Source organism: Coptis chinensis, chromosome 2, assembly GCF_015680905.1.
Source record: "Coptis chinensis isolate HL-2020 chromosome 2, ASM1568090v1, whole genome shotgun sequence".
Classification (NCBI taxonomy): Eukaryota; Viridiplantae; Streptophyta; class Magnoliopsida; order Ranunculales; family Ranunculaceae; genus Coptis; species Coptis chinensis.
The window spans coordinates 58,379,383-58,398,467 of NC_141457.1; the positions used below are offsets into that span (position 1 = coordinate 58,379,383).

Genomic DNA, 19,085 nt, shown 5'->3' on the forward strand with positions numbered 1-19,085 from the left:
AAACAAATTACATGTGGAAAATTAAATTATACAAAAAATAACATCACAAAATATATAATAGCAAATGGGGAAAAAAAAAACCCCAATAATGACAAATATTTTAAAATATATATAATACTGCATGAAACTATCGTCAAATAACAATTAATTAGAAACAGAAAACTAGATGCAAATGCATCGAACTAACCTCAAATAATATTTATTGATACAATCGGAAATTGGATATTAAAAATTAATTAATGGACAATCGGAATATTGATACAACTACATTAAACTAAACTCAAAAAATAATTAACGAAAAATCAAAACTTGGATCTACATCGAACTAACACCAAAAAATAATTGTCGGGAAATCGGAAACTGGATGCAAATGCATTGAACTAACCTTCAGAGATTAAATTAACGGGAAATCGAAAATTGGATGCAACTGTATTGAATTAACCTAAAAAAAATAACTATAAATTGGAAACAAAATGCAAATGCGTGAAACTAATCTTTAAAAATAATTAACGAGAAATCGGAAACCGGATGCAACTACACTGAACTAATTTCAAAAAATAAATTTGATGCAAATGTATTAAACTAACCTCAAAAAATAATTAATGGAAAATCGGAAACTGAATGCAAATTCATTGAACTAACCTCAAACAATAATTAACGAGAAATCAGAAACTAGATGCAAATGCAACCTTATCGAATAATAAATGAGAAGTCAGAAACTGGATGCAAATGTATTAAACTAATCTCAAAAAATGATTAACGGAAAATCAGAAACTAGATGCAAATGCATTGAACTGAGCTCAAAGAACAATTAGTAGGAAATTTGAAATTGGATGCAAATGCATTAAACTAACTGCAAATAATAATTAACAAGAAATCGGAAACTGGGTGCAACTGCATTGAACTAACCTCCAAAAATAAATAACAAAAAATCAAAAACTGGATGCAAATGCATTAAACTAACTTCAAATTATAGTTGTGTTATATGTTGTGGGAATGTCTCGATAAGTATAGTTTTGTATTTAAAACGGTATTTATCTTATATTTTTTCGTATAATTAGGAACACTTTGCTATTCAAATAGCTTCAATATGAACTTCGTCTTATTAGACAATCTCACAAAACTTCAATTATTAAACAACAAATGAAGTTGAAGGGTTTTATCAATGGTGAGTTTTTTTTTAATAGAGAGTACGTGGGGTGTTCATGTTATAAAAAATTTGGATGATTGATCAATATAATATTTGTATATAATAGATATGCATATATAGTTGTATATATTTTTTAGAATAATTAATATGACATAACCCGTTCGTAGATAATCTTTGAAGATCCCATATAGTGAGTTAAGTATAATTTAAAGAATAATTATCGGAAAATCGGGAACTAGATAGTCTTTGATGATCCCATATAGTAAATCAATCATAATTTATTTTTATGTCATGTTTGCAAGGACACTACAGATGGATAAGTATAAAATTGGTATTACACACCACATTGGATAATTAAAAGGAAATCGGAAACTGGATTCAAATACATTGAACTGAGTTCAAAGAGTAATTAACGGGAAATCAGAAACTTTATGCAAATGTAATAAACTAAACTAAAAAATTAATTAACTAGAAATCGGAAACTGGATGCAACTGCATTAAACTAACGTCAAATAATAACTAACAGGAAATTAGAAATTGGATGCAAATCCTTGAAAAATATTTAACGGGAAATCAGAAACGGTATGCAAAAATGCATCAAACAAACCTCAAATAATAATTAACGGTGAATCAGAAACTGGATGCAAATGCATTGAACTAACCTCAAAATATAATTAACAGGAAATCAAAAACCAAATGCAACTGCATTGAACTAACCTCATAGAATAATTGATGGGAAATCAGAAACTAGATGCAAATGCATTGAAATAACCTCAAAGAATACTTAACGGGAAATCAGAAACCGGATGAAATTGCATCAAACTAACCTCAAAACATAAATAATCAAAAATCATAAACTAGATGCAGATGTATTGAACTAATAACCTCAAAGAGTTATTAATGAGAAATTGGAAACTGGATGCAAATGCAATGAACTAATCTAAAGACTAATTAACTAATATAGAAACATCAAAAAATAGATGCAACTGCACTGAACTGACCTCAATAAAGAATTAACGGGAAATCATAAATTTGATGCAATTGCATTGAACAAACTTCAAAAAATAATTAACGGGAAATCGAAAACTTGCTGCAAATACATTAAACTAACCTCAAAACATAATTAATTAGAAATCGGAAATTGAATGCAACTGCATTGAACTAACCTCAAAGAATAATTAATTGAAAATCGAAAACTAGATGCAACTGCATTAAACTAAAATCATAGATTAACTAACAGGCCGAGAAATCAGAAATTAGATGCAATATCATTGATGAATATTTAACGAAAAATAGAAAACTTGATACAAATGCATTGAAATAACCTCAAAGAATAGTTAACTAGAAATCGGAAACCGGATACAACTACATCAAACTACCCTCAAAGCATAAATAACTGAAAATTGGAAACTAGATGCGAACTAACCTCGAAAAATAATTAACAGGAAATCAGAAACTGGATGCAGATGTATTAAACTAACTTCAAAGAATAATTAACAGGAAATTGGAACCTTGATGCAAATGCAATTAACTAATCTCAAAGAGTAATTAACAAAATATTGAAAACTAGATGGAACTGCACTGAATTAACCTTAATGAATAATAACTAACGAAATCGAAACTGGTGCAAACCGTGACCGAACTAACCTCAAAGAATAATTAACGGGAAATCAGAAACTTGATACAACTACATTTAATTAACTTCAAAGAATAATTAATATAAAATTGGAAACTAGATCCAACTACATTGAACTAGCCTCAATGAATAATTAACGTAAATCGAAAATTTGATGCAAATGCATTGAACTAACCTCGAAACATAATTGTATTATATATAGGGAGAATATAATATCTCGACAAGTATATTTTTACATTTTAAGTAGTGTTTATTATAATTATTTTATTATTATTGGGAATGTCTTGCTATTTAAGTTGCTTCAATATTATCTTCGCCACATTAGACATTTTCATAAAATTTCAATCAAACCTATATTATTAAACATAACAACAAAATAAATCGATGGGTTTTACTAAGGTTGGGTGTTTTCTTTTTATAGAGAGTGGTGCAAGAAATTTGAATAAGTGATTAATATAATTTTCATATCTCATAGCTATGAATAGTTGTTAATATTTTTTAGAATAATTTAATATAACAACCCCCGTTCGTAAGACGGGTTCGAAAGCTACTTATTATATTATATATATACATTAGAGAGATTCTTTAAAATTATTAATATGGGGGGGGGGGTGTGTTTCTAAATTGAACAAATAGATAGATCACAAATTGCCTACTTGATAGTGGAGAGGGGATTCCTAAAAACCCAGTTATCATATATAGTGTAGAGATTTGAAACTAACTTTTTCGGATTGTGTAACTAGGGTTTATAACGTATGAAATCAGATGAAAAAACAGCAAAAAATCATTAATAGCCTTTTTCTGTGTTTGGACGGTGTGTAATACAGACATACGCTAATACTATCTAGTGGCAAAGAGATGAATGGAAGACTGATGATCGTTGTGTAGCAATTACTCCTGATAAAATTGTAACGAAAACAAGCAGGCAATTGGGGGCTCCACTCTGTGGGCACATCCATTCAAGCTCTCTTCAGGCTGTATATCCTTTATTTGCAATTTTATTTTAGTTAAACTACTGATTATCGGAAAAAATAGAAATACAACTCAATTTATACCATTTTTTTTTTCCTATTACTTAACCCCAAGGCCCAAAATATCAATATCGATCAATATATCGGTGTACTCAAAAACCAATATATATCGGATATATCCATTATTTTGGTGACTATTCCAAAGTATTTAAAATATCAGAAATATCAGATATATCGGACATATAATATCAAAAATATCAAAAATATATCGAAAATATATTGGAAATATTAGATTTATATTAAAAAATAGTCAAAAAATCAACCGATATATATCATAAATATCACATATATCAATTATATCGGCAATATAAAGTTTTATATAAAAAATTCCAATATATATCGAAAAAAAAGAGTTTTATATTCGGTAGATATATATCAAAAATATCAATATCGGTATACCAAAATACCAATATATATCAGCAATATATCAGATATATCGGCAACATTTTGGTCCATGCTTAACCCTACCGCAAACGAGTACTTCTAACCCTTTAAAAGACGGAATTCCAAAAGCTGGAACTCAACCATTTATAAGAACATGATCGAAGTCATTATGATTATTCCAAACTATCACTTTTCGTGTGCTTCATGATCTTCAATACACCAATGCTGTTGCCCGACAAATAGTGCACCAATAGCTTTTCATTCCCCATTTTTAGCCAGAAAATGTTTGTGAAACTAACTCAGTGAACCGCAATAGGCTCATAGCTATTAGAAGAGGAATAGAACATATCATCTACACAGCAACATCAGTCTAAATCTACCTACAAACTTAATAGTACATTACACCAACTGCTTAACTGGTCAGGTGATTAAAGGGGGTTACAAACCACAGGGTGCTAAGTTCCTAATCACTGCCTATCACAACCTCCACGACTTACAGAAGCAGTTGGGAGATATGATAGCCCTTACAACAACCGCTTAACTGGTCTGGGGATTAAAGGGGTACAAACAACAAAGTGCTAAGTTCCTAGTCACTGTCTATAACCTTCACGACTTGCAGAAAGAGCTGGGAGACATGATAGCCCCTTGTCTGTTAACAGCTCTTAGAAAATTGTCAAATGGACTTGCAGGAGGCAACCTCATTGCTGACCATGGTTCTGTTGATAAACCACCTTCTTGCCGAGGTCCAATGTCACTGCTTATCTGCACACCACCAAAGGACATCATAAAGATGAGATATAGAATACAAGAAAAGGAATAACAACAAGACTGGGATAAAGTTTCAGTCAAACTAAATTGAGATTTGGAAGGTGACCTAGAACTCTAGAAGTCAACGACTAACAATCAATCATGTTTTAGTTAAAACACTTGTGCTTATATTAATATTTTCTGAAGCCATTTTATAGTCTATTTCACAAAAGCTATAAATTAGTACACATTCCTTTAAAAGAATGAAAATAAGAATACATAAATAAATTTTCAAAATCAAATAACTTGGTTACAAGTAAACCTAACGCGGGACTTCCAGCAGAGCAATCAAGTAAAAGATCAACAGTAAACAAACTTAGAAGCTTACCTTCCTGATTACTGACCGTCCATCAGAAGGTAAAGTCAGTAAAAGCTTGTCAGCTGATTTCGAGTCATGAGCTCCATGGTCCAACCAGTTGGACAATGTTTTCCTTGTGCATGTGCCAAGGACCTCACACTGCCTAGTCATTGCACTGTATGGTAGGGGCGAGGTAGACACAGCTGTTCCAGCAGCCTGACCAGCTTTCTCAAGTGTCTGAATCCATATATGCAAGATCAGAAATGGAATAAAAACAAGACACGAAGATGCTAACTTTTGATTGATGAGAAAAATACAAGATACAACACCCTATTCTTAGATGAACGGCATACAACCTTGGAAATACGTACCTATCACGCATATAACACAAAGATTTCCTCATATGGGCATGTAATTACATACAAAAAGCATGTGATTAAAAGTAGGGAATAGAAAAAAGGAGAATTACTGATTCAAGCAGCTGCCCAACACTGATAACGTGGGATGGGGCCGGGGAGGTAGATATTTTGGGTATGAAGCAAGACAAGTCTGCAACAGATGATTCACTAACTGCATCATCCTCAATGGTCCCAATTGCCGAAAAATCCTGTAACATCAGAAACTTGATTGGATCTCACATGAATAAAATATAAAAATTCATATTGTGGTAAGGCTTGATATAATAGGTTGTAGCAAAGTGCAAATGGAGCTTAGGTGCACAGTGGAAAACTTCATGTGATATGGCCATAATACAGGGATCTTCTCAGGTTGATGACATTGCATGTAACCACATAATGTGAAAACCGAAGCAATGAAAATATGCAAAGCATAATTCATGTGTGGATAAAAGCGAATGTTGCTTTTCTCTTTCTTTCTTTTCTATTGGTACAGGTCGGAGCGAGAGAAACTGTTATACCATTGAACTCCATTAAATTATTAGATTTCATAACTATTGTAACACAATACCAATCAAAACAAATAAAAATGCTATTTTAACACAATTCAGACTTGTGTATACTAATGGAAAGATTTTAAAAGAGTTAAATTACGCAGCAAACTAAACCAATAATATTGAAATGGATAAATCTGGCTTTTTGATACCAAAGGCACATGCTGTGTTGATCATGCTAGACTGCCAGAGGCACACCATATTTCCTTATGGTATGATTATCGAACGCGAGTAAGCATGTCAGAAGCAATCCAACAAGTACCAAATTAACAAGGGTAGATATGACGGGGAGTTCTTATACCTACTTTCAAGCCCCAGATGTGCCTATACCAGAACTTATCAACTAGGATCAAGAGGGGCTTAAAATATGAGGATGTTCCAAAATTAGTATATACTGTAAGATGAAAACCAGCATTCACGCCTTAAAATTTAAGCAACGAGATCAGTCCAGGACATAAAGCGTGTACCCCATCAAAAGATAAAGATTCCTTTGGAATGGAAAGTGACTGCAGGTGGTCTCCCTTGTGCCACGGTGGTGGACCAAACAAGAATCCATCATCAGGCCTGAATGCCTCTGAGAGTTGCGTGGCAAGTTGACCCATGTCCAGCTTAAAAGAACAAACAAGTAAACTAGGATTCAGATAGGTTAATGGAAGGGACAAAACGTACATACGACTAAGAAGACAGCATACCTCCATTACACTGGAGAGGCTTCGAACTAAGATGTCTAGTATAACTTTGTCTGAGTCAAGGAGACCCTCTCTTAACTCAGTGAGTGAGTACAAAGCTGCTTGATGGTCAGTGGTAGATCCATATTCCTTAACATCTGCCTGAGGCTTCACGTATAATTGTTGATCGTCGCCTATGCCCAGATATGGATCAACCTGATTTTGATAGATATATTTATATATTGGATATAACAATTTATGGCGGTAATATACATTCTACTCATGCATGTTACTCAAGATACCGGAAAACAAGATGATCAGTGAAATACTAGCCTGCCACAAAATTCCAAAAACTTGTGTCGGAGAACATACACAAATGCCTAACTACTATGTGAGATAAATGCAGTAAACATAGAAGAAAAAGGTCCTGTGTCGATCTATGACACAATCAAGTGTTAACCCTCATTTTATCCATTTTCCTGTTGACTGCATCCTAAACCCTTTTTGTTCTAAGTTATCTTTATTATTAAGAGGTGCAAAAACACAAAAAGTACATAGCAGTGAGCGAGGGCCTCACAAGCCATTAAAGAGGCTTATAATTATACTATACCACCACTTCTAAAGGATCCCCTAACAATCTGAGGCCAATTCAGCACCATGTATTTGAAGCAGTAATTGCTTCTATGGGTAGATGCCGACAATAGAGTCCCTTTCACTTCCATAACAGATTTGTGAACTGACAGTACCATTGCCCAGAATATGTGATTATTTCTTGTCTTCCATAGTACCCAAATGGTAGCATAAGGTAGTAAACTCCATACTTCGCTCGAAACAACCTCCACCCTTTCTCAGCCAATTTTGTTCGCAAGTAAATCTTGTAAAGATTCAGCACAAGCAAGCGTTGGAAAAGCTCGCGCCATTGGTTGCATAAGCAGTGACCAAAGTTCTAGTGCATAGGAGCAGTGCAAGAACAAATGGGTTATATTTTCATCAATCATGTCGCACAAAGAGCAAGTGAGGGAAACGACAGTGCCTCCATATATGAGAGTATCAGCAGTCAAGATGGAGCCAAGAGTAGCTTCCCAAAAAAAGACTCACTTTAAGAGGTATACGCACTTTCCAGACCAACTTCATAGGGTAAGGTACAGGTGTTAACTGTTAAATCCGTGTTGTGTTCTTCATTGGCTAGAGCTCCATAAAACGAATTAACTGTGAAAGTAACGTTGTTTTCCCAGCAACATAAACACTTATCTTCCTGATCCGTCTACATCAAAGGGTCAAGAACATAACCATATCCGCATACTGCTGAACTTCCCAGTCATTACCACACCTTCTCAAGGACAAATACCAATATAATATCCTGTATGACCAATAAGAGCACCTTTCCATAGGTCTACAACAGTAAAATTGTGAAGTCGTCCTAGGCCAGCAACTGTTATCATGAAACCCATACTTAGCCTCAATGACATCACACCACAATGATCCATCATCTGTCATATATCTCCATAACCATCTACCAAGAAGAGCTTGGTTCATGACTTTCAATCTCCGAATGCCAAGACCACCTAACTCTTTTGGAAAACACACTTTATCCCATCCAAACAAGTGATATTTCCTGTGATCCTCAGTAGATCCCCACAAAAAAGTCTCAAATAAGCTGCTCAATAACTTCAGCAACACCACTTGGAATAGTAAATAAGGACATGAACTAAATAGGTAAGCTCGAGAGTACACTATCTACCAAGATCAGTCTCCTCCATTTCAACATAAGCTTCTATTTTCATCCACCGAGTCTTCTTTGTACCGTCTCAATTACCAGCTCCCACACCTTGTTCTTGTAATTGGCACCTAGTGGCAGTCCCAAATAGTGGCATCCTAAACCCTATTTATAAAGTTAGATTATAGTCGCAGGATATTAATCCCCCCTCCCCATTCTGGCCAACGTCAAACTAGATTGATCCTAAACCGTATCCATTTGTATTTAAAGTTAAATCGTTGTCACTTGTACTACTCCTACATATGAAGAGAACCAAAGTTAAAGAACGAGATCACAAAACAGTCCACTAATCTTTAAGATTTCTATATCAAATAATCAAACTATGACTTTAAGAACTTCTATTTCTTTTAGATTCTCTAAAACTTTTTTTCAATAAAGCTGTGGTGTTCCCTTTTCTCCTTAAACTCAAAATAAAAACTAATTGAGATAATGGCACAACCTAACAATCAGGATGGTTCAACATTAGACAATTAATGCCCACACAATCGGAGCCACGTGTTTTGTATATGGTAAAAATGGGAACAAAATTTTAATCAACATGAAGGAAAATAAGGAGGGAGGGAGGGAGGGTTGACAGAAAGGTGGACCAGAAACCTATGTAACATGGACACTTCATATTCTTCAAAAAAATTCGTGTCCAACACATGGACACATTCGTGTTGGGCATACGGGCACGTTATGCAAACTACTACAAAACAGGGTTTCTATTAAACCCTAAAAGACTAAGAACATAACCTATTAGAAGTCTTACAAATGATATGCCACTTTCATAGTTATTTATCGAGGCATTTTGTAAGGTCTTGAGCCCAAGAATTAGTTGTGTGACTAAAGAATAGTAATAGTTTTCTTTCTAATTAGTTGTGTCCCATGTCCTACTTCATGAGGGTCGCCGTGTCGGACACTTCGTAATCTGTATCCATGTCGGACGCTGGCATGTGTATCCATGTCAATGTGACTTGGTTATACATGAACCCTTGAAGAAAAGTTCGAGGTGTATAACTGCCATACCAAGTTGTCCTCATACAGATGGGAAGACATTTTGACTTGAGACCGTTGTGTTTTGTTTCTTGTGTACATTTGTTGTTCTTTCTTTCAGCTGTTATCGTACCTCATCCTACTATTTCTATGTTTTTATATTTTTATATCAATGAAATATCTATTTACTGATCAAAAAAAAAAGTTGCCTTCATACAGTCAGACTTCTGGCAGATTCAGGGTAGTCCTAAGCAGAACAGGTACTTTCACCCATCTGATTCACAGACTGCAAACAAAGTTTCTGTGTTTCTATTGGTATTGTTTGTCTTGAAAAAAACATTTCGAGCATTTGCCTAAGATAAATACCAAACTGAATTTTGAAAAGTTCGTCGAACTTTTCAACTACCATGCCATTACAATCAATATAGTGTAAAAGCGCTGGGATTTTTCCTTACTATAGCCACAATGGCTCTCTTCAAACATAAATTAGAATCAACAGGCTGAATATAACTTAAAATTTTCACTTATAAACCCCATCCCACTTAGTCAACTAAGAAAATTATGCATTGGTGTTCCAGTTATCTAGTATAACTACATGATAATAAGAAGAAAGGAAATGAGAATATTGCATGTTGAGAGAACTTACATCACAAGAAACTGATGTCAGAAATTCCAAGAGATCAGGAATACAATAAAACTTTGCTGTCGACATCAACATGGCTGTTGCTAACACAAAAAGTGATCTTTGGCATGATGGGGGCAACATACCTGTCAAGGTGATATGACAAACAAATGAATAGTCCTGTATTCCACACATTTATTTTGAAATTCAAAAGAATTATTTCTATTTCTAATTATATAATAGAAATACAACTCCTTACCATTATTAGGGTCCAAAGATATGTCTCTCAGAGACAATGGAAGCTGAAGGAAGTGAACAACATTCTCATTCGGTATCTGCAACATAAAAGACTATGAAAATGAAACACAAAAGAAGAGACAATGCTTGTTATATTTTCATATGTAAAACAAGAAATTGTGATCGCATTCACCAATTGCAATTTGTGAATCAGTTCTGATAAAAACTTTGTCAAATTAGCACGGTCCTAGTTCAAAGTTCAAACCATCGTTTAGTGGTTTTAATTGGTCAACAGTTTAAGAGGGCCTCGTGGTTTAAGTCTAATAACAGATCAAGCAGGTCAATCCAGTTAACACTATACACGAATCCATCTATCCCATCCCAGGGTGAAAGTCCATCAAAACATCATTAGTAGAACCTTAGGACGATGTATGATTCCGATCCAAATTTCTGAGATGGGTGACTCTTTTTGTGTATCATTCGAGACCAGTTAACACTATACACGAATCCATCTATCCCATCCCAGGGTGAAAGTCCATCAAAACATCATTAGTAGAACCTTAGGACGATGTATGATTCCGCTCCAAATTTCTGAGATGGGTGACTCTTTTTGTGTATCATTCGAGACCAGATGATTGCAACATATAATTTGTGTTAAAGAAATATAGATGAAGTTTTTCCATGAATATGCGGATGTCTTATTTATTTTTTTACTGTAAATCTTAATTTTAAAGGAGCCTCAACAGAATTAAGGAGTTTTTTTTGGTGAGGATGTTCTCTCCACCATGGAGATTATCCTCATGAAAAAAAACAGCCCTTTTTTGGATATTTCCAACATGGTCAAAAAATGGAGGGGAGAAAAGGTCCCAGAATTTCTCCACTTCCTGCAACCCTCTTTTAACCAAATTAGAAACTTTCAAATGAACTGATTGTTTGTAAGGATAATCTCCATGGCTGCGAGGTGCCGAGGTGCAGTCCACAAAACTTCAGCCTTTAATTCATCTTGTAATTACACACGAGAGGGGATGCAAAATGCATCTCCCCGAGATCTCACCTTAAGTTGTGAAGAAGTAAGGGTTAATCTGAATGAAAAATATATAGCTTCAAAATTTGAAGGCGTATTATCTGAAAGACGGGCTTGCATCCAGAAGCCAGAAAGAAGCTGAGTTGTTTGATCCTCATCTAATTTAATATTAGGTTCCTGCATGAAGTTATCAAATCAACTCATTAGACTGCACCAAGAGTGATCCACAAATAAGTTCAATCTTGATATTTTAAAATGTCTCACTACTTGACAAAAGATTTGACAGGACTTACTTTCCCTGTTGACACAGTCGACCCAGCAGTCCTGTCTATAGTAGAACTTATCTTATACACATTAGATGAGTTGTTTTGGACCCATCCCTGCCTCCACTCCTCTCGAAGAGTCCCTTTTTCCTTAAAATCATACTGGGGATCATTTCCATGCCTTTCCACCTTCAGACCATCCTTTTCTCTGCGGAGCTTTTCGAGCAAAACACGAGCAGAAGCAAACCCAGGTGCACTTTTGGATTGTGACCTCTTTGGTTCATATGGATAACCAGAGTTAATTGAAACCGATTCATGTCTGGGATAATCACAAGTCGGTACAAGGAGAACAGAAAAAATCTGGTGAGCTACGATACGCGCTTCTACATCTCGATGGATCATGGTCTTCAAAAGTTGGAGAAGAAGTGCTTCTGGGATAGCCTGTTAAAACAGTAAATCCAAGAGAACTTAGATACAAGATAGAGTATGCTGGAATATCAACATCTGAAAATCTTTAAAGTTTGGGGCAGCAAAAGTAAAATGGAAAGGCCAGGTATTGAGAAATACTGATCACCTGCTGTGAATGTGAGCTGGAAGTTGCTGAAGAAATTATATAAGCAAGAATGAGCATGGATCCAACTGTCGCACTGGCAGCAACTCCGACAGGTATAGGCTTCTCTAATGTTATGGCCATCATGTCAAACAAAGGTTGTGCATCACCAACCTGTTCAAAGTTAATTTAATTAGAAAAAAAAGGTGTGGCAAAAGATCAAGTGAGACAGTGAATAAGAGTAATTAATGATAAAATGCAACAAATATACCCCTTTAATGATTTCAAGTAGGCAATCTTTGATAGAGTTTTGCAGTAACACGTTCAAATTGTTCTCTTTCTCTCCAGTTAATGCAAATGTCGCTTGAAGACTTTTCCTCAAATGCCTGCACAAATCATCAACAATTCCACTTTCCACAGCTACGGCTATTGATCTGAACTGATGAGCCAGAGTAGCAGCAATGCAAATGATATTGGATTTAACTTGGGGATCATGTGCCACATTCTTATGGTCCAGATGTCGGATGATAGAAGATAAAATTGAATGCTCACTTCCTGGAAGGAACGAGAATAAAACAATATTAAGACTTCCACAATGGGCAGGCCCGAGAACAAAGTTCTAGGGCCGCTAAATTAAAATGAACAAAATTAAACTAGATTGAGAACAAAACATGAAGCAGCATCAGGGAAAAGGAACAATTTTGACATTTGAAGACGCCAAGGACTTAAAGAACGAACAACCCAAGGGTTAACACTTAAACAGAAATGATAGCGCCACAGTCCCAGATAATGCTCAAACCCATTCCTCTGGTATTTTAATTATTCTCTCCAATTGAACACCTAGCTCTACTGTCACATGATGAACAGAGGTCAGGGGGAACCCCATATTCTGATCATAACTTGATAGGTCATAAAATATTGAAAATGGTGATGGTATATAGCACATCTGCTGTGACGATCATGTCAACCCTCAGGGTGCAAGATTGTGTTAAGGAGACTCCTAGAACTTCTTTAAAACGGTTTCTTTAAAAATAGGAGACCGATAACATCAGGACGGAGAAGCACCCAACTGATATAACTTGCTTTCGAAACACATAAGATAACTTTTTTATTTATATGGTAAAACAAATATATTATATTAATCCTACTAAGATGAAGTAGTAGGAGGAGATATCCACTGTACAGAGCAAAATGTACATTTCGAGGGCAGATTGCTATCTTTGGAGGAGGTAATCATTCAATTAAAGAGTTGGTCTAGATTTGGGAGGAGTGGAAGGATACATAACTTTGCGTTCTGATCCTTGATGGGTACTGCATAGTTGTGGCTTGTTGAGTTCTAGTATTCCCATTGCCTTTGTCTATTTTTTGTGCTTTCTTCCTAGATTGTTCTGTTACCATACTGTATGATAGAGTTCTAAGGTACATCTCCCGAATTTTGTTGGATATTTCTATTATGCAAACCTTAATATTTCTTATATATAGGTGTGCGAGAGAAAACCGAAACTAGTTGTGGCTGTAATATCTTTTCTCTGTTCTTCTCCAGACTTTCTTCTTCTCTTATTCGAGGCCTCTTACAGATGACCTCTCATAGAAGTTACGTCCGAAACCAGTCAAGGCGGTAGAGTTCTTATTCAAGGTCTTTCTTTTGGTCGAAACACTCAACTATATACTATAAGACCCCTCTTACAAGATACTGCAGCAAGAAATGCCCTACGGGTCTCCTTCTGCCGGCCTTGAATAAGACATAAAAGAAGAAGAAAAAGTTTGGAGAAGAAAGAAAAGATTATACGGCTTTAATTAGTTTCAGCCTTCTCTCTCAAAAGTCAAAACTACATAAAAGAAAATAGTAGGGTTTACATAATAGAAATATCCTACGAAATTCCCAATGTAATGTGTGGACTAAATCAAAATACAAATAATGTTATGCCATATTACCTGAGCCCTCCACGAAATAAAACATGTCAGAGAGAACAACCATAGCCAAACCCTCTCGAGGAACCCAATGCCTTCTAATGTCGAAGTAGATAAAGATTGGATCCAACACTCGACGCATTGTTGTACTCTCCTTTGCTAGTTCAGCCATTTTCTGGACACAAATTTGAGCCCAGACTTTTGGTGTCTCAATCTCTTCTCTGTGCCGTGCACAAAGTATTAGCCACATGCGTATAAAAGTCTATTAACATTCTGTTACCAACTAAAAAAGAATATATTATTAATCAATAAATAAAGTGTAGATTAAGGAAAGGACTGCTTGATGTCTGCTTTCACGTTTCGGTTTCCAAAATGTTACCTTGTTAAAAGAGAGAGATCTTTCCTTTCTGGGCGTGCCCTGATTATCATATAGCTTGGGCTAACAGCACCTGGAGCACCTCTAGTTTCGCTTCTGACTACTTCAGCAACCCAATTATGATGTGCCTCCCCACTTTCAGCATCATCCATGACACGTGTATCTGGCTCATAGTTGTCTAATATGACATGCACAATCTGTGTAAACAGTACATCCACAAGTCAAAAAAACTAAACCACATTTTTCTGAAAATATATTTCCAATATGTTTAGCACTTACTTCATCAAAACCAGTACAAATGTGCGAAAATTCAGACATGAACCAGACCTGCAATGAGACAGATAAGTTACATAAGCGCACATATCAAGCATATAATTACAATATACCCAACAGTAGCAACAATATAAATTTATGAACAAGTAAATGTAAGCACAGTTGTTGAACTGAATTACAAAATAAGAGAAAGCCAGTACCATAGATGATATACATTGCAGGCCTGATGCTCTTAAGCAGCGCTTGCTAGGTTCCTCCCCAGCCTCACGAGCAATTGTACATACTTTAGGAACCAAAACTTCAATGTTGTGTGCATAAGTGCCATCAGCCTGTTCAGGTACAAGGTCAGATACAGATGTAGTCAAAAGAGGATGTAAATCATGTCAGTGAATTCACTCTTTAAATATTGTTTGGTCGATGCAAACATCTACGATCAACCTACTCGGGTAGTCTCGGAAAGCATGATCAAATAAGCACAAACTCAGCAAAAGCATTCAAAGTCCAGTCAACACAAAGCCGTTAACCATAAAACTACACAAGAAAGCACTTCTCCCACAGGATAATCCACAAGATACTATTTGAGTTTGAGTTTATCCTCAAAGTACATTTTTTGACACCAGCAAAAAAGTCACAAACACGTTGTCGCAATAAAATATCAATAAGCAACAAAAGATGGTTTTACGTAAATGCTTTTGTTGAAGCGTTGTACATAGTTAGTCTTAACCTAAAATTTCTAAGTACATTAGCGATCATTAGTTTGTGTATGTGACAAATTTATACATGTGCCTGGAACCCTTCCCATATGGATTTCTCCATTTCCTGTTTTTCGTTTTTCCAGTTACAAACTTACTTTTTTCCCGAAGGACAATATATACAAATTTACATCCCAGACGCAAGGCAAGTTCTTTATTGGCTCAAAATAACTTACTGTAAATATCTGAGCAAACTCACCTGACTGTAAATGAATCTGGTCAATGTTTGGCATCCCAGAATCCGCAGGTTGTCTTGCTTTGTGTTATCCAAAAGTTCAACAACAACATTCAATAGACTAGCAGCGTAGTACGGCCTGAAGGTGAATAAATAAGAAAAAAGAAGCTCGGATATCAGTTAAGTACAATTTTTTTTTTAAATATAAGAACAAATAAAGGACAATTGATCCACTGAAATCTCAACATTATGTAAATTGATAAAATTCAAAGGGGGGGGGGGGGAATTGGGTTAAAATCAATCAAAAAAAATTCTTCCAAATGAAATATATCTGACGATTACGGGAAACGAGTCGTGTCCATAGAAAAATGAGTCATGTTTGCAATATTATGTGAGTTAAATACGAAAATGAAAAATATCCGTCCTTGCTTACATCTGTTGCTTACACATGGAAAGAAATTTATTGTAGGCCTCCATAGCAACAGTAATGATTTTGATGTGTTCGTTTCGTAGTTCTTTGTAAATCCTTTGTTCAAGATGCTTGGCAATCTACAAGAAAAAACAAAACGAGCAACAGATACAATTGGTCAAAACAGTTATTCTTAGTAAATAATTAACTTGTAGATGTATTACCTTAGGAATGCGGAAAGGATTCTTGGCAGCATATTCACATAACTTAACAATTTTCCGTTCATTCGGAGAACCATCCTGAAAATTTACATTCAAGTCAGTACCTTTTTTCTAATTCTATGGATAATAATTCCAAAAATGAAAAAAGTTGAAATTGCTCTTTTTGTTGATAAGTATAACCAAGCCATATAGTTTCCATTTGGTTACAAAACTCAACTTTCAGAAGAGACATCACCACCTACATACTTTTTGTTTAATAGGTGAGACGCAGCACACTTCAACTATCAGTTTACTTTGCATCCAACCGCAAATTGAATACAACAGGTATGAGGTATCTAACTAAACAAATAAACTTTGGAACACTTACAGGAGATTTAGGGAAGATCTCAGCAAGTAGTTTCTTGTAACGCTTAACGGGTTGCCGTGATCTTGTCCTTAAAGCCGGGCAGCACACACACATATTCCCACATACAGGAAGTACCTTTCTCGACATAAAACCCATTTCTGCACAAAATAAACAAACAAGGAACTCAAACTAAGCTACAGCCCCACTGTTCTTACTTCTTAAATAAAATGCCCCAACACTTCAAAATGTACTGCTACTTAAAACTCAACATATTCCCACATACTTACTTGGGAGTAAAGAGTCACAGTGGAGAAAGAATGCGTGTTTGAAGTTTGAACAAACCTTGGAAAGTCTCAGAGAGAGAGAGAAGTGCGTATCACGTGATTCTGCAGGTCACTCTTTTGCAGAGGCCTGCCTTTTTTCTTTTTGCTCAAAAACCGAGGCCACTCGTCAAACATCAAAAACTCTTGTTTCATTTTTCAAGTTTCAACTAAACTTTTTTGTTTAGAGTTGATTAATTATTTAAGTTCTGAAGAAGAAGAAAAGATAACTCGTCGAAATAGAATCAGTTTAAATATTGTTACTCAACTTATAAAAATATGCGTTTTGTGTTTGGGTCCATTTTCGGACCGTACTATGGTGAGTGGGTGACATATATATAATTGTAAATTGCAGTATTGTAAGAATTTTATATGGTACTAGTAATTATGCACGCATGTTACGGCGTATTTGATAATTTAATTTTTTTTGTTTGTGTTTTTATTTTTTTCTGTTTTGAGTACACTATTTATTAATATCGCTTAGAGTAAGTTTAATAGTAGGCTATATGAGTTGTTAAAGAAAAATATAACACTCCAACTACAAAAATGTCATTCTAATGGAACTGTTAAAAGAGTTTTAAATTTAGAAGAAGTCAAAAATCCAACCCAAAATTAAGACTTTCGCTAGCAGCTGTTATAATAAGTTCAGAAGACGAACGACATAGTTTATGCCTTCTGTGTGTTAAATTTTGATGGAAACTGTGCCGTCTGTTTAAAAAAATTAAACTTAAGTTACAAAATAATAGACAGAAGACATAAACTATGTTGTCCGTATCATTTAGCACTTCAAAACAGAAAAACACGATTGGATTGGTTTATTGATTTTAGGGTGCCAAATTTGGCTGGACAAGCTAAAAAACCTATGTGGCACTTTTTAACAGCCCAATTTAACAGCTCTCTATTGGACCTGCTCTTAGAATAACAGTAGTATTGCATTTTCTTCTATGATAATTAAATCTCCATATGGGGTTGGCATACTTAGATTAGATTGTATTTATTAATCGGGGATTTTAGGATGAACAATGAAAAGGGAAACTCTAGAGCGGTGTAGTAGCGAATAGAATCAGGTTTTATCGTGTCTTCCAAAAAAAAGAAATTTGGAGAGCTAAATTCATATTTTTACGTGAAAGTCAAAAAGTTTTTTCTTTCTGAGTTCGACTACTCTTTGTAATTTGATCCGTCACTGTCCGGAGTATATGATTGAGGTTGAGATACAGCTCCGTACAAGTACACTGCAGAATGCCGTATTGGCTCGTAAAAATGAGATAATGGGACCGCGGAAAGCCACACACAAAATGCATCAAATCTCAACAACCACCTTGAATATTTGCTTACATGCAGTAGCCCTACCAGGGAGAAGTATGAAATATAATCCTTTGCTGCCCGCTCTTTGCTCCATCTTTTCTTTTCTGTTTTATTTATTGACACCTTCTTTGAACTCTATCACTTGGTCCACCTAAATGCCCCAAATCATCCACCATTGACCATACTGATGTCCAACTGGTGAGTTCTTAAATTTCATTCCACGTTAGAACGCTTGAATGATGATGAAGGTAGTAGACAGACAACCATTTTCAGGTTTCAATAGGAGTTTGGGACCATCTTCCCATAAATAGAAACTACAGGGTCATTCAACTTTCTTATTTCTATCAACTTTTATTGTTGTGAGATCACCAACTCGATTTGAAAGCAACAAGAAAATAAGTAATACCTGATCAAAATGCAGTTATAGCTAACATGCCGACCTTAAGATTAAAATACAGCTAGCTACCACACTTGCAATTTACAACAGATTGGTGGTCTATCTCACGCTTGAGTCCTACAATACCAAATCCAACATCAGGACATCGCACAAACACGTAAACGGTGGGTCTACTCAGGTCACCTCAAGAACAACTGTTTAACAAATGCAACTGAACCAGTAGCGTGGG

The 19,085-nt window shown here is 35.3% G+C and overlaps 1 protein-coding gene across 3 annotated transcripts; it reads right to left on the reverse strand.

Annotated features, from left to right (window-relative positions):
• Positions 1-4,441: 4,441 nt before the first annotated feature.
• LOC147516822 (protein SEMI-ROLLED LEAF 2) lies at positions 4,442-17,326 on the reverse strand. 3 transcript variants are annotated; one of them, XM_086589304.1, is made up of 20 exons: positions 17,177-17,326; positions 16,856-16,992; positions 16,492-16,566; positions 16,292-16,407; positions 15,883-15,997; positions 15,132-15,260; positions 14,938-14,985; positions 14,662-14,855; positions 14,307-14,503; positions 12,643-12,926; positions 12,396-12,545; positions 11,852-12,262; positions 11,589-11,735; positions 10,557-10,632; positions 10,322-10,443; positions 6,948-7,139; positions 6,723-6,863; positions 5,776-5,913; positions 5,337-5,543; positions 4,442-4,963 (listed from the first exon to the last, which is right to left on the reverse strand). In XM_086589304.1, the coding sequence occupies exons 2-20, from the start codon at positions 16,988-16,990 to the stop codon at positions 4,808-4,810; spliced, it is 3,033 nt and encodes a 1,010-aa protein (XP_086445430.1). In that variant the 5' UTR covers positions 16,991-16,992; positions 17,177-17,326; the 3' UTR covers positions 4,442-4,807. The 3 variants fall into 3 exon arrangements, with proteins under 3 accessions (XP_086445430.1, XP_086445432.1, XP_086445433.1); XM_086589306.1 differs by having other exon boundaries at positions 17,122-17,261; XM_086589307.1 differs by lacking the exons at positions 16,492-16,566; positions 16,856-16,992; positions 17,177-17,326 and having other exon boundaries at positions 16,305-16,407.
• Positions 17,327-19,085: the final 1,759 nt, after the last annotated feature.

Coding starts and splice junctions, on each gene's coding strand:
- LOC147516822 (XM_086589304.1), bottom strand. CDS start 16,990: ATGGGTTTTATGTCGAGAAAGGTACTTCCTGTATGTGGGAATATGTGT. Junction 16,408..16,491: donor ATCCTTTCCGCATTCCTAAG/GTAATACATCTA, acceptor TTTTTCTTGTAG/ATTGCCAAGCATCTTGAACA. Junction 12,546..12,642: donor TACTTGAAATCATTAAAGGG/GTATATTTGTTG, acceptor AACTTTGAACAG/GTTGGTGATGCACAACCTTT.